Source organism: Eleutherodactylus coqui, chromosome 10, assembly GCF_035609145.1.
Source record: "Eleutherodactylus coqui strain aEleCoq1 chromosome 10, aEleCoq1.hap1, whole genome shotgun sequence".
In the NCBI taxonomy this organism is placed as follows: domain Eukaryota; kingdom Metazoa; phylum Chordata; class Amphibia; order Anura; family Eleutherodactylidae; genus Eleutherodactylus; species Eleutherodactylus coqui.
In genome coordinates, this window is record NC_089846.1 from 15,461,485 (window position 1) to 15,476,261 (window position 14,777).

The 14,777-nt window shown below is 49.1% G+C and overlaps 1 protein-coding gene across 4 annotated transcripts in view; it reads left to right on the forward strand.

The window, feature by feature from the left end:
• Positions 1-502: 502 nt before the first annotated feature.
• Positions 503-14,777, forward strand: part of CAMSAP1 (calmodulin regulated spectrin associated protein 1) — a 47,338-nt gene continuing 33,063 nt past the window's right edge. For 3 of the 4 annotated variants that reach the window (XM_066580367.1, XM_066580368.1, XM_066580370.1), the window contains exons 1-2: positions 3,979-4,190; positions 7,296-7,458. In XM_066580367.1, the coding sequence (XP_066436464.1) occupies positions 4,155-4,190; positions 7,296-7,458 (199 nt within the window). In that variant the 5' untranslated portion in view covers positions 3,979-4,154. Of the gene's footprint in view, positions 787-3,978; positions 4,191-7,295; positions 7,459-14,777 lie in introns of those variants that run through there. The other variant, XM_066580369.1, reaches the window with a different exon arrangement.

Consider the following 14,777-nt stretch of genomic DNA (forward strand, 5'->3'; position numbering starts at 1 on the left):
GTATACTCAGGTTGTGACTGATTTGGGCTCTGCAGGGTTTCCCGATGATTTTCTGATGTCACCGGCAGGCGAGGGCAGGCACATTATGCGCACACAATTTATTTTTAATTTACGCTTTGCCCTTTTTACGAAGTGCCATTTATCATGGAGGCGGCCTGTTACGAGTCACATTAGATTGGCCCTCTTGTATTAGGGCGGCTCCAGGCATAGAGATGCCCCTGCCACACACACTGCCCGGGTACCACACACATCCCTGACAGCGGGGCGTGGCCTAATACCTTAAAAGGCACAATAGACAACGACAATAGCCTGAATGGAATGGCGCATGCGCATCAGCCGCTTCGCATTCCTAGATGTTTCGCTAGCAACCCGTTGCGCGTGCGCAGTCAGGCCACAGGCTCCCTCCTTTAGCGACAGTCGGTTTTTGCGCATGCGTCCTAGTCTCATCGCTTGTTCCCAGGTTGAGCGCTAGCAACCAGGTACGCATGCGCAGTCACGTCCCCGGGCTACCAACGGATCTCTGTCAGGGTCTGCGGCACCGAGCGGCCCCCGGGGGGGAGGGAAGGGGGCGCCGGGATAAAGGCGGGAAACGACCGGCAGCTGCCACTAAGGAGCGAGAGTAAGAGCAGTCTGTGTGGTGACAGGAGGGAGGGGTCAGCGGCTCCGCCTCCTTCTCCTCAGTGAGGAGCCCCCGGCCCGGTGACATGTAGGCCTCGGCGCCAGGACAAGTCTCCGAGCTGTGAGGTGAGAGGGGACGGCGGAGGATTCTTCCCGGGACCCAGAGAGGTAAGAACCGTCTGCTGCTCCTCAGGGGGCCGCGGAGCTGCTCTGTCTGCCATTATGGCCGGTGCTGGGGGTGTATAGGAGGCAGGTGCCATATACAGCTATAGGGGAGGTGCCAGTAATGTATAGGGAGCAGGTGGCATACACGGCCTGTAGGGGAGGGGGCAGTAATGTATAGGGAGCAGGTGCCATACACAGCATGTAGGGAAGGGGCCAGTAATGTATAGGGGCAGGTGCCATACATGGCCTGTAGGGAGGGGGCAGTAATGTATAGGGGCAGATGTCCTATACATCTATAGGGTAGGTGCCATACATGGCCTGTAGTGGAGGGGGTAGATGCCATACACTGCCTGTATGGGAGGGGGCAGTAATGTATAGGGGCAGATGTCCTATACATCTATAGGGTAGGTGCCATACACTGCCTGTAGGGAAGGGGCAGCAATGTATAGGAGGCAGGTGCCATACACAGCATGTAGGGGAGGGGGCAGGTGCCATACATGGCCTGTAGGAAAGGGGGCAGGTGCCATACATGGGCTGTAGGAAAGGGGCCAGTAATGTATAGTGGGCAGCTGCCATACACGGTCTGTACGGGAGGGGCCATTAATATATAGGTGGCAGGTGTCACACACGGCCTGTAGGGGATTGGGCAGTAATGTATAGGGAGCAGGTGCCATACGCAGCATGTAGGATAGGGGGCAGTAATGTATAGGGGGCAGGTGCCAAACATGTCCCGCAGGAAAGAGGCAAGTAATGTGTAGGGGCAAGTGCCATACACTGCCTGTACAGGAGGGGCCAGTAATGTATAGGGGGCAGGTGTCATTTACACACATCTATAATGGAGGTGTCATACACCGCCTGTAGGGGAGGGGGCAGTAGTGTATAGGGGGGCAGGTGCCATACACGGTCTGTAGGGGAGGGGGCAGGTGCCATGCACGGTCTGTAGGGGAGGGGGCAGGTGTGTATAGGGGGCAGGTGCCATGCACGGCCTGTAGGGAAGGAGGGCAGTAATGTTTAGGGGGCAGGTGTCACTAATGTATAGGGATTAGGGGCACTATATATGCGACCCCCTACCACCCCTTTCCTGCGACGTCAGGATCGTGGGGGCAGTGTGACGTAGGACGGTTGTATGATGTCATTGCATTATAAATAATACTTTAATATGTCGTGCTGACTCTATATATATATATATATATACATACACACACACACACACACACACACACACACGGACGTGTAATTATATACGGAAAGTGAAGTGCGTGGCGCATTTCAAAGGGAGCCGGCCAATATAGATTGGCAGTCCTCGGTGCGAGTTAGAGGGGTATTCCGGGCATTTATGATTTACCTGTTTTTAGGATGGCTCATCAATAGGTGATCAACGGGACCGCCCCTGTGGACTCTACCGATCAGCTGATCCTCTGTTCCACTGGACATCCGCATCAGTGGTCGGGGCTGGAGTGGAGCCGTCTGTGACACTACTGGTGCTGACCACTTGCAGTAGGCCAGAGGATCAGCTGATCGGCGGACCCCCGCTGTGCAACTATTGATGAGCTGCGCTGACGATAGATCCTCAATAGTAAATACCTAGAATACCCTTTAATTTGTCGTTCCCTGCTTTTTGGGGAGGTATTCCCTTTTTTTGTTCCCCAGCAGCACTCCCATTGGATGCTGATTTCGGCTCCAGCTGGGGATGGACAGGCCAGCGTATTCCAGCTGCACTTGTGTGTCTGTAATACCGATGGGTGTCCCGGCCTGACGGCCGACGTCCTGAACTGCGAGCATCATGGTGATCGTTGGAGTTGGGGCCAGGAAAAGCTCTGGACATAATGTGCGTCCATGAGATCGGGCCCTTGGTTTGTAGAGCGGAGGGATGATGTGTGATCCCCTTCTCCGTTGTACCCAGGGTTGCGGAGTTGGTAGATCACACTGCGACTCTGTTTTTCTGCGCTCTAATTGCTTCTTAAATTAAACGGCTCTGGTGTAATTAGTCATATAGTAACATTACTCCCCGGTTCTGGGATGGAAGGAGTTGGGGGATTATTTCTTGTAGTTTGCTCTCTGCTATCCGTCCAATTCAGCAGTTCCCGGACTGTTTTCGGCTATCCAGGATGGCCACTGTGCTCTGCTCTCTGATTGGCCAGAGCTGCTCACTAGATTAACACCGACCAATCAGATCGCAGATATAGTGCATTGGTAGCCTTAAAAGTAGCAATGCAGTGTGGGGATTATGTCGTCTGAAGGTTAGGTCTGCCAAATTCGCCGGTCAACAATGAGACCCCGAAGTGGCAGAGAAGAGCTGCAGGTAATACACATACATTACATGGGGGATGTGCTGATGACGAGCGGGTGGTCTATGTGATCAGGCAGCAAATGACCGCTGGCTTGTTTGTTGGCTGATTGCAGTCATGTTTACACGGGCCGACAATCTGGCAAATGGACATTCATGCTAAAGTTCTAAACCGTTGTCTTATGTAAAAGGGTCTAAAATAGGTTGTCAAATTACCGGACAACATCCCTTTAAAAGGACCCCCTGTAGTAAAAAATAGATTGAGCAGTCCTTAATTTCCCAGCACTGCAGCCTCGGGAAACAGCTGACATCACAGGAGTGCAGGTGACCCGCTGTAACCAATCAGAGGCTCGTTCTCCTGCTATTCTGTGCGCTATGATGCTAGGAGTTTGGGAACATAATGCTGCAGTCTCTGATTGGTTGCAGCGGTCACCGCAGTCCTGTGATGTCAGCTGTCACAACAAACACCGGGATCACAGCGAGGCTGCAGCGCTAGCGATGGCGGAGAGATGAGTATAGTTCAGTTTATTTTACTATAGGGGCCCTATTAAAGGGATGTTGTCTGGTAACTGGACAACCCCTTTAAGGCAGTGTTCTCCAACCTGTGACTGGCCGGCTGTTGCAGAACTACAACTCCCAGCAGGCTGGAGGCCACTAGTGTGACTGATGGAAATCTCTGCTGTCGGACGCTCGCACAGCCTGACGGTTATCACTATTTATTTGGCGAAAATTGGACAATCCTTGAGACTGCAGCAAGGTATCCGGAATGTCTCCGGATATAAGAATGGCCGCAGGCACGAGGAGGTGTGATGCCACAATTAGAATGAATGGTGGGTGTGTTCAGCAAGGGGGTGGTGTGATGGGAGGGCTGCCGCTTATCCAGGAAGAGGTGTCCGTGCTCATATGGGGTGCCTGGAACCTATAGACTCTATAGGGCCTAGTCTAACCGGCTCTGATGACAACCCGTTTACTACATGATTTTAGGTTCTTCCATATTACCGTATGTGTCTTACAAATGGGATGCATCAGTAAAGGCCATCCCTGGACGTGATGAGATGATGATGATGTACCCGGGGTTATTGTGATGGATGTCGTGCCCAATCCATCATCCTGGACGGATGTAAGGTGGGGTCTGCCGGGCGCTCGGCAGTGAGAGATGCGGGTGGGAATTGTCTGTTTTGGCCCCGTCAGCAGCTGCCTTTGTATTCTTGATATTGTAAGAATCTGCTCCCAAAACACACCATTACCTCACACCACGCGCCCCTCGCCGCCGTCGCTGCACAGTTATCCCCCTCCTCGTACAAAGCATCCGCTTCCACTTTGCATCTTTAATTTGTATATATGTATTCTGTGAAGCTGGAGTGCGAGCAACAAAGGGGCCGGAGCCTCGGCTACCTCCTGCTTTGTGCTCGCGGGGGAAGTTTAGGGAACACAAAATATATCATTTGTCCTTCGTGTCGCGCTTGTCGTGTCAGAAAATGGTCCTTATATCGGGGAAGGCAGCATATTTATGTGGATCTGGGGGCGGCGTTACCCCAAAAGAAATCTAACGCGCATATGTATTTCAGTAAATGGATGTCGCTCATCCCCTGTGCGAGGGGTTAATGGTTTAAATGAGAAAAGCAATAATTTGAGTGTGTGTGTATATGTATAGATGTAGATGTATATTTCACAATATGGATAAGGGTGGTCTCACATCCACGCTGTTCCACTTTGTTTGGGGAATCCCCACAGCCCATTGGCTCCGGAGCCAAACAGACCCCATTGACTGTAAGGTGGTCCATTCGGTTTCTGCTCTGGTGCCTGGCTTTTGGAAGGAAGAAAGTGGCGCTTTTTCCTCACTATTTTGAGTCTGGTCTGTGGAGTAACGTCCGACCGGAGGCTCCAACACAGGTGTGACCCCGGCCTAAGCCACCTTGGAAGGCTCCCCAGCAGTAAGCGGCTTGGGCTCCCCAGCGTCCTGTTCCCTTGCAGCGTTTCCACCGGGGAGCTGAGTATGAGGGTGCTTTCACATGCGTGCCATTGCCCTGCTATCCACAACACATGGTGGGGTCTGTGCCAAAATCCACACGCCTCGACGAGGGTTTTGAAGATGGCTTAAATCTTCCGGCAGTCCCTTCTCCGAATACGGATCTGTGGATTTTGCTGCAGAACTCTGCAGTGGCAGCGTGAGCCGCGTCCTGTCATGCGTCCGGGTGGAATGATTCCGCCCGCCTGAGAGCACCCTGAGGCCGTATTTACACAGCCAATAGCGAGTTGCAGACGAGATTCTCAGGAGCAAATCGCAACGCACACGGTCACCACGGCCATGTGCTGCGCCAGACACACAAGACCGACTAATGCGCATAAAGCGCACAACAATAGGACCCGCTACAGCCTATCTACGTTGTTCTGTCAGCGCAAGAGAAAGAATGCCCGTGTAAATCAGCCCATTGCAGACAATGGGTTAATGTATTCTGCAAGTTACACAAACACACAGAACTTGTGTGATTTCTCGGCCGTGTAAATACAACCTGAGCCTTCTGCACACAAACTTTGCGTGTGCAATATGCAAAAAAAAGAACAAATTGATTTTAATGGGTTTGTTCAAAGTTCCGTTTTCTGTAAATGCATTTCAGTTGCGCAAAAAAATTATTTTCCTGCGTATCAGCGCACCAAAGGTCTCCATAGAAGTCAACAGGGAATGCGCAAATGTGTGTAATACGCATGTATTAAACACTGCGGAAAAAGAACACATCTGGAACTCATTAGACTAATCGGCTATTACAATTAGTGCGTCTTTGTTTGCCGCATGCAGATGATCAGGCCCTGCTGGCTCACAAAGTACAGTAGAGATACGCTGATGCGTGCGCAGATACGCATAGTCAGGCGCATACGCAGCATACGCTCGTGGGCTGCAGCTGTATGGCAACTTTGTATTTTTTAATCCATCTACAGGTTGTGGTAAAACTGTGTTGATGTGACCATTCATGCAACACCAGTGTTTCCCTGTGGGGGGCGTCACAGGGATTACGACCATGGCAAAATTCTTCTCATTCTTATACATGTTTTCACCCCATAAGTGCTAAACTACCCTTTATATGTATCATAAGTGATGATCGTTATGTCCACCATTACATTTCCCTTAGAGCCGTGTTCTCACGAGCACAGAAAATCTGCAGCATTTACAGAAGCCGCTATATGATGAGATCCGTGTCCACGCTGCAGAAAGAAAGCGCACTAAGTCTGTGGTGCAGAATTTAAAGGGGATGTCTAGTTACCGGTCAACACCCCCCCCCCCCCCACATTCCCATAGCATCCACTGTGCTAAAATAACAGAAGGAGCAGCACTTACCCGTCCGCAGCACTTACCCGTCCGCAGCACTTACCCGTCCGCAGCTCTTACCCGTCCGCAGCTCTTACCCGTCCGCAGCTCTTACCCGTCCGCAGCTCTTACCCGTCCGCAGCTCTTACCCGTCCGCAGCTCTTACCCGTCCGCAGCTCTTACCCGTCCTCTGCCGCCACAATCAGCCCAGTCATCGTCCCAGTGTGGGTTATGGGAAATGTCATCGAAAATCGCCAGACTGCTGCAACATCATCATTCCAAACTCCGGGCGCCCGGGATGTGAGCGCTGATGCTGCCGCGGTCAGGTGACTTTTGGTGACATCATCTTCCACAACAAACACCAGGAGGATATGGAAGTGCGGCTCCTTTTTGTTTTAGCACAGTGGACACTATGGGGGGCGATGTTGTCCAGTTTAAGTCCGCAGCATGTTCAAAAAAAGTTGTCAAAAAACTTGCAGCATTCTGTCATAGACTTCAATGGGGAGGCCGACATCCACATCAAAACCTGCACCAGTAGCTGTGGGTTTAAGAGCAGCCGATTATCAGCGTAGAAAATCCACAGATAATCGGTAACAAATCCACTATAGTTGCCGCAGGTTTTCTTACCAATGGAAACATTGCAGATTTACTGTGCAGAAGACTTGCAGCAAATGCGTCCCCGTGTGAACATGGCGTAAGGATTGTCACCCAAAGATGTGCTCAGTGATAGAGCCTAAATGGGGCTCAGAACGGCTGGTGACCAGGAGTAATGTCGGCCATATTTGTTGTTCCCCAGCTTTCACAAAAACAGATATAGCTTGGAAACTGCTGGCTAAAATATATATATATATTCTCAAGATGACAATTGTGGGCTTTCCTTTTGTTTTAATGTTGTGTCTTTTTGCCTTCTGTCTTATCTAGATGGTGGATATTGGCGTTGGTGCTACTGGGGACAGCACTAGAAGAAAAATGGATGCTTTTGCCGACTGTCCAGTGGAGGTCGTACCTCCAGACTTGTATGACTCCTTCAGGGCAAAGATTGCTGCTAACTTACAGTGGATTTGTGCTAAAGCTTACGGAATAGGTAAGATGTCATTTCCCATCTACTTGCGTTGTCTGTGGGGGTGAAGTCTTGTGACCCTTGCTGGATTTTAAGTAATTATTGCCCCTGATTCCTAAGAGATATTGACTTTCTGTAGGGGCCCTATTAGGGCTAGTTTTGCTGTAGTGGGATACGGCTTTCGCAGGGACCCCACATTTACGTAAAGCTGATGCCGTGCCCAACACCACAGTGATTCACACAATGGATGGCAAGAAGTCAGGGAAACATTTCTTCCATAATGGTTCATAGAATATTTTCAGTCTTACCAATTAGTAATGCAAATGTTTTTTTGTTCTCTGTTTTAAATCCGGTTTCTTGGTTCATCACAGTTTACTAACCTCCTGTCCATCTGTGTGAGGACAGCGGTCTCGTCCTCCTGCAGTCTGTAAAGCTTCATGGCTTCAGGGAGCGGTCTCTATGAACATAGCAGGTTGTCGTACACGGCCACACTCCTGACCCGCGGCTCTGTCTGCCATTCATCAGAATGTGGCTGAGCTGCAGTACCACATATCGCCTATGGTCTAGAGTGTCGCTGTTTCAAGGGGGACGACACTGTTCATTTAGTGCTGACACTTTCTATTTCTGGGTTAGGTCTAAAGTTAAAATCTTTTTTTTATGTTTTTTTTTTTTTTCTCTTGTTCAGTCTTTTCTCAATTTTGGATTGTGATCTTGAGAGGTAATTTTTTTATTTACGAAACAAGTTAGAAATACTAAGCAACACTTCTTTTACATGGGAGAATCATTTGCACAGCAATTCCTTAATATACACTAATTATCAGAAATGGGTAATTCTGATAATCGGTACTTACAAAGGAATTGCTCCACATGTGATGCCCCATATGTAAAAGAATGGGGTACAAACTTTATATATACATGAAGGCTGGGGTTCTAGTCCCCTCATTATCACAGCCCCAGTCATGCCAGCCCCAATGTACTCTTCAGACACACTCGTCATCACGGCCCTTTGTGAATTATCCACACCGCCTGCCATCACATCCCACATATACTGTCCATGCCACCTGTTATCACAGCCTCCATATACTGTCCTCCTCCCCCTTCCGTCATCACAGGCCCCGTGTATTGTCCTAAACGCCCAGTCATCACAGCCCCCCCCCCCCCCCCGTGTACTGTGCTATCCCCTTCTCATCATCACAGCCCCCCCCCCCCGTGTACTGTGCTGTCCCCTTCTCGTCATCACAGCCCCCCCCCCCCCGTGTACTGTGCTATCCCCTTCTCGTCATCATAGCCCCCCCCCGTGTACTGTGCTATCCCCTTCTCGTCATCACAGCCCCCCCCCCCCCCGTGTACTGTGCTGTCCCCTTCTCGTCATCACAGCCCCCCCCCCCCCCGTGTACTGTGCTGTCCCCTTCTCGTCATCACAGCCCCCCCCCCCCGTGTACTGTGCTGTCCCCTTCTCGTCAACACAGCCCCCCCCCCCCCCCCCGTGTACTGTGCTGTCCCCTTCTCGTCATCCTAGCCTCTTCTGTGCACCTTCTTCCCACACCTTAGCCACACATCCATTTTCCTTTCTGTACAGGATGCCGATAGGCGCGTTCTGCTTTCTTTTGGCTTGATATTGGCACCATCCACAAAAGGTCGGGACTGATAGTAAATTTCACAATTTTGATTAAAGTCAGACTCTTGCCTGAGCAAAATGGTCATTTAATATTCATTTGAATAATCTCAGGCCTATTCTGGGCTGAGTGTGGTGGGTTTTTGAGCCGGTCTTGCAGTAGAACATCGCTTTACATGATATACTCTTGATTTCCTGACGTTTGGCTTCTAATGTTGACAGTATTTTGCCCATCCCAAAAGCCACTGGAGTTGTCATCCAGCTTCTCTAGACTCCTGAATGGCACGTGTGCCTAACTAAGCGGCAATGGCCCCTTTAGTGCCTGACCATCATCCCAGCGATCATTTCTCCTGCGCCTTCACATAGGAGCGAGCATCGCTCACAGACTGGAGACGGAGCGTGCCGGAGATCTCTTCCAGCCGCCCGCCTCCGTGCACCGTATACAGGGGAACAACGTTCTTTTTACACAGGTCGATCGGTATTTCGATTTTTATGCCTGCAGAAACTGAATGAGGACAAATTATTGTTTGTCATTCACTTGCTGGTATTTATACTGAATGATTCCCACAATCCAGCAAGAATTTGAACTATTATCGGTCCGTGTAAAAGGGCCTTAAAGCAGCTGAAGAACCTCCTGACTGCATAACTGGAAAGACACCATAAACTCCAGCGCTCAGTCCGTCTCACAAGGTGTCTAGGTTTGGGTCAAATGAACAATACAGGTACTTAAGAGGAGGGTCTGATAGATGCCCGGACCCCCTGGTAATCCAAGAATGCAGGATAATAAGGTCTTAGTTGGTTTTCTGAGAATGCTTGATCAGGTCCGCTTCTGTTTTGGAAAGAAATATTTCAATAAAAACAAGCCAGGACAGCGCAACGCGTCTCATAGAAGAGTTCCTGCATAGGGTGAATGCCCACGAACGGATTTCTACTGCGTTTCATGCGGCGGAAATCCGCAGCTATTAGGCTCTATTGAACCTAATAGCTTTCTGCCTACCAATGCTCGCATGCGGAATTCTACCGCGGATTTCTGCAGCGGGAAATAAAGCGTGGCATGTTCTATTTGCCGCGGATGTATGTCGCAGGAGGTCTCCATTATTATAGCATTTTAGGGAGACCGTGGAATTCCGCAATCACCAGCAGGCACTTTTTGTTTTTAATCGTGGTACTCCCGTGGCGTAATTCCACGGGCGTATCCCGCAACGTTCATGGGCATGAGCCTTTAGGCACAAAAAATTCAAAATCTAAGGGCTTGTTCACACAGGAGTTTTGTCACTGCGTATTATGCACACGTATATCTCGCGCGTTAATGGACTTTCATTCTTCCATTTACACCTACGTGTTGGCACTGCGTATCGATACGCAGGTGAAATGCATCGCAGCATGTTCTATTTCTCCGTGTATCATACGTAGCCCTTGAATGAGCTGCGTATGAAACGGTTCATCCACATGCAGGCGAGGAATTTGAAAATAAATCGCACTGTGTGTGTCTGTAGCGTCAGAATCCCAGGCATGTGCATGGGCTGTAATGTGTACAACGCTGCGGGAGACTTGCAGCGTTGTACACATACGCCTGTGTAACCGAGCCCTAAGAGGTAATATGTATATAGGGAAGTTGCATGGCGGATGGCCGTAATTGCGTACGTAGGATTAGGCTACACTTTTGTGAGCAACATGGAGCCAAGGCTTATGTTTTAACGAACGGATATGACTGTGTTGCCTCAATGAGAGCACGTCCACCCGCATGCGGTTTAATGACCTGATAAGTACGGCATGCATGCCACACAACCACGCGATCAAAGCTTTATATGTATTGGAATTTGAACAAGACAAACTATGCATAAAACGCGTTGCGCTGTCCCTGTTGGATTGTTTGTTTTTCATTAAATAACTCTTTCCAAACACAAGCGGACCTGATCAAGTAATTCCTGGAAAACCAACCAAGACCTTATTAGACCTCATGTCCACGGCACGCGGGGATTCCGCAGCAGATGCACAGCGAGTGATAGCGGATTTGATTTTTAATAGCTTGTGGGAGAACGCAGATTCTTTGTTTTTTCTGTGTGGATTTATGTGGAAGCACCGTGAATTATCCGTTCGGAAAAAAAACCCTTTCTGCCTTCTCCTCGGGGGTCCTCGATGAGGACCAGTGCAGGAGTGCATCTGCACCCGATGTGTCTGATGATCGGGTGCAGATGCACTCCTGCACTGCAGTGTCGGGCCTGCCCTGACATCAGAGCTGTGGAGGGAAATGATGATGTCGGGGCAGGCCCGACATTGGATTGGAAAGGGTTAAATTAAGTGCTGAGGCGCCATGCTTTTCTATGGGCTGACTAAAGTGCGGATCCTCTGCGCAGGCGCACTGCAGTTCAATCTTGCCCATGGACATGAGGCCTTACACTGCATTCTTGGATTACAAGGGGGTCCGGGCATCTATCAGACCACCCTTTTCAGTACCTGTATTGTTCATTTGACCCAATCCCAGACACCGTTTTAGGATGGACTGTGAGCGCTCGAGGTTGTGTTTTTCTTGTTACTTATACATCTGCGTAACCAAGACCTCTAAAAGCTTCTTGGGCCCTGCTGTTGCCCTCCCGCTGTGGGTGTCTGACGGAGTGTCACGTCTGCAGGGACCACCAGTATGACGGCCTGCCAGGAAGGTCTGCCACGCACACCAGGCGAGTCCTCTGGTTTACGTCCTGGATTCTCCTTTGTTCCTAATTCCTCTTAGTTATTTACCTACATAACTCGCCCGGTTTGTCGTTTTTCTGATTCACCTTTTCTCCTTTTGATTCCTAATTGACCCAAAATAGAAGTGAGATCACGTTCTGCACCGTCATGACCGCTATATACAAACCACAATTCCTTTTATACTGCAGTGGGACCTGATTGTGGCTGGTCTTTGTTTCAGAGCGCACAACTCTAATGCTATATACTGTGAGGCCCGTTCTCGGCGTTTTGTTTTTTTTATATTGGTCAAAATTAAGACTGGTCCTAAAGGGAGGAAATTGATTTATAGTGTGGAAAATGTGTCCCCATTCCGCCACGTCTAAGTGTAGCCCAGTGCTTCTGGCGGAGCGCTTACAGCGTGGTGGCTGCCGCTCTGTGGTCATTGGAGGAGTCTGCAAAGCAGCCATGTTTGTGTGTTATAAATTACAGCCTCTGAAGGCTTCTCTTTAATTTTCTCTCTTGTGCTTCTATTTTGCTCGGTTGTCTCATGCCAGTAGCCATGTGTGAGCCACACGGGAGGCGGCTTTGTTGGTTCTACTATTTGGGGTGGTCCTGGAAATCATGACACGGAGGATCAGCCTTTTAACCCCTTGAGTGGCACGCCCGGAAAAGTTCCGTGACGAGCTCCACTGCCCATAGTGATATACCCCGGAAGATTTCCGGGCTATGTATCACTATGGGAGCTGCAGAGCACAATGCCACAAGCTGTGACAGTGTGCTCTGCCTGCACAGTCCCACAGAGAACAAAGCAAGGGCTTTGAAAAACCAGCAGAAGATATTGCCGACATGTCGGCAATGTCCTGCTTTGTTTACAGGTTGCCATAGAGACCATCGGCTTGTCAGAAGCAAGCCGATGGTCTCTGTGGCAGGGAGAGCTGGTTGTTAGCTGTCAGAGGACAGCTAGGTACTAGCTCTTACAGCAGAGATCAGAGAAAACCTCCGATCTCTGCTGTGTTAACCCTTTACATGCTGCAGTCTATGTGACTGCAGCATGTAAAGGGCTGTCACTGCAGCATGTAAAGGGCTGTCACCATCGGACCCCTGGAATGTGATCAGGGGTCCTGATGGGTCCCTGTGGAAGTCCCCTAAAGGGACAAAAAAAAAATAAAAAAATTTTAAAAAATTAAAAAAAAAAAAGTAAAAAAAATTATTAAAAAAATAAAAAAAACACTTGTCTCTCTTTACTTTGTAAAAAATCAAAAATACAATCACACATGTGGTATCCATGTGCGTCGTAATGACCCAGAGAAGGAAGTTAATACATTATTTAACCCCTTAATGACATGGCCCCTTTTTTCTTTTTTCCCCATTTCTTTTTTTCCTCCCCCCTGTTTAAAAAATCACAACTTGTCCCGCAAAAAACAAGCCCTCATATGGCCATGTCAATGGAAAAATGAAAAAGTTATGGCTCTTGAGACGCAACTGCAAAATTAGTTGAAATTCAATGATTAGACCATTTTAAAAAACCTGCCCTGGTGGGCACGACAGGGTGGTAGGAAACCCGCCACTCAAGGGGTTAAAGGAGTTGTACCAGGATTTCCGGCCTGCGGATTCCAGTCTGTATGGATTGCCATCTTTTCCCACAAACCTTTACAAAGGAGCGCTGCTTGCTGTTTTCTTTACTCATCTGGAATACTGTGGTCCGCTCTGGGGACTTCGACTACAAAAGGACAATAGAACGGATCCAAAGATGAGCGGCAAACATTGTGGAGGGTCTTGAGTGCAAAACACAAAGCATCGCCTGCTGTCTCCATCCCCAGATATGCGGGGACTAATATCAGAGTAACCTGCTGTCTCTGTCCACCCCGATAAATAATCTACCCACCCCGTCTGTCTTCTCTCTTCTCTACTGGGTATGCAGAGGGTCCCCTGGTGTGCTGAGCGACTACTTCTGGAGCTGCTGCGTCTTTGATGTCAGGAGATATACTGAACGGCAGTAAGGGCTCTTGTACTCGGAAAGATTGTTGGGCGCTTCAGTGCCTGACAGTCATCCCAGCTAATCCCAAGTGCTAAGGAGATGGCGTTAGTGCAACAGGACTGAGCGTGTGTGACCACCTTGGAGCAGTTACTGAGGTGGACTGGACACGGAAAGGCTCTTCGATAAAACAGCAGGTGGCGCTATTGTAACATTAGTTCTAAAATACAAAATCTTTTCATAATATAAATACAAAAAATGTTAATTATGGGTTTAACGAGAAACCATATCTTTTGTAAAAGAACCCCTTTTGAAGAAGTCAACTTGTACAGCCTAGAGGAGAGAAGGGAAAGGGGGATGTGATCAAAACCTCCACATGTTAGAGGTTTGAAGAGAGTTCAGGAGGGAAGAAACTAAACATGAGAACAAGAGGGACAATATGAGATCAGAAAATCTATTACTGAAAGAGTAGTAGATGCTTGGAGCAGACTTCAGCAGACGGGGTTGGAAAATGTAACCTTAAATGAATGTAAGCCTGGGCTAAAGGGGTATCTATCCGAAGAGAAAAGGAAACTCTATGGGCCGACTGGATGGACCGGGGGGCTTTTGGCCATGAATCTAATAGGCTGCGTGTTGTGGAGTACAGGTGTGTGTTAGCGCGCGCTGATCGGTGTCTTGTAGTAAATGCACATGGGGGTCGTTCACCAGAGGTGGCATGGATGTACTAAAAACCACATTGGAAATAACCTGCATTTTTGCCGTGGGTTTGCCTTGTTTGCAACCAAAAAAGCCGAGCTGCAGATGTTTAGCGGCACGCGGTCTTTGTGACTTAGAAAGATGTATTTGCATGCTTTTAAAGTTCGTTAATGAGGTCAGTAAAACAGTGTATTGGCCTTCAGAAAGGGGTTACGGAGTATTCAGGACTGTGAACAGGACCTTGTTAATACTTCTGTAAAGCGTAAAATAATAGGATCTCCCAGAATCCATCTCTTCTGTAGCCGTCGTTTTCTCCCTGTTTTGCTGGAGCTTGGCAGCCAGAAGTGATGATGACGATGGTCAGTAAATCTCTTGTTTTGTTGCCGT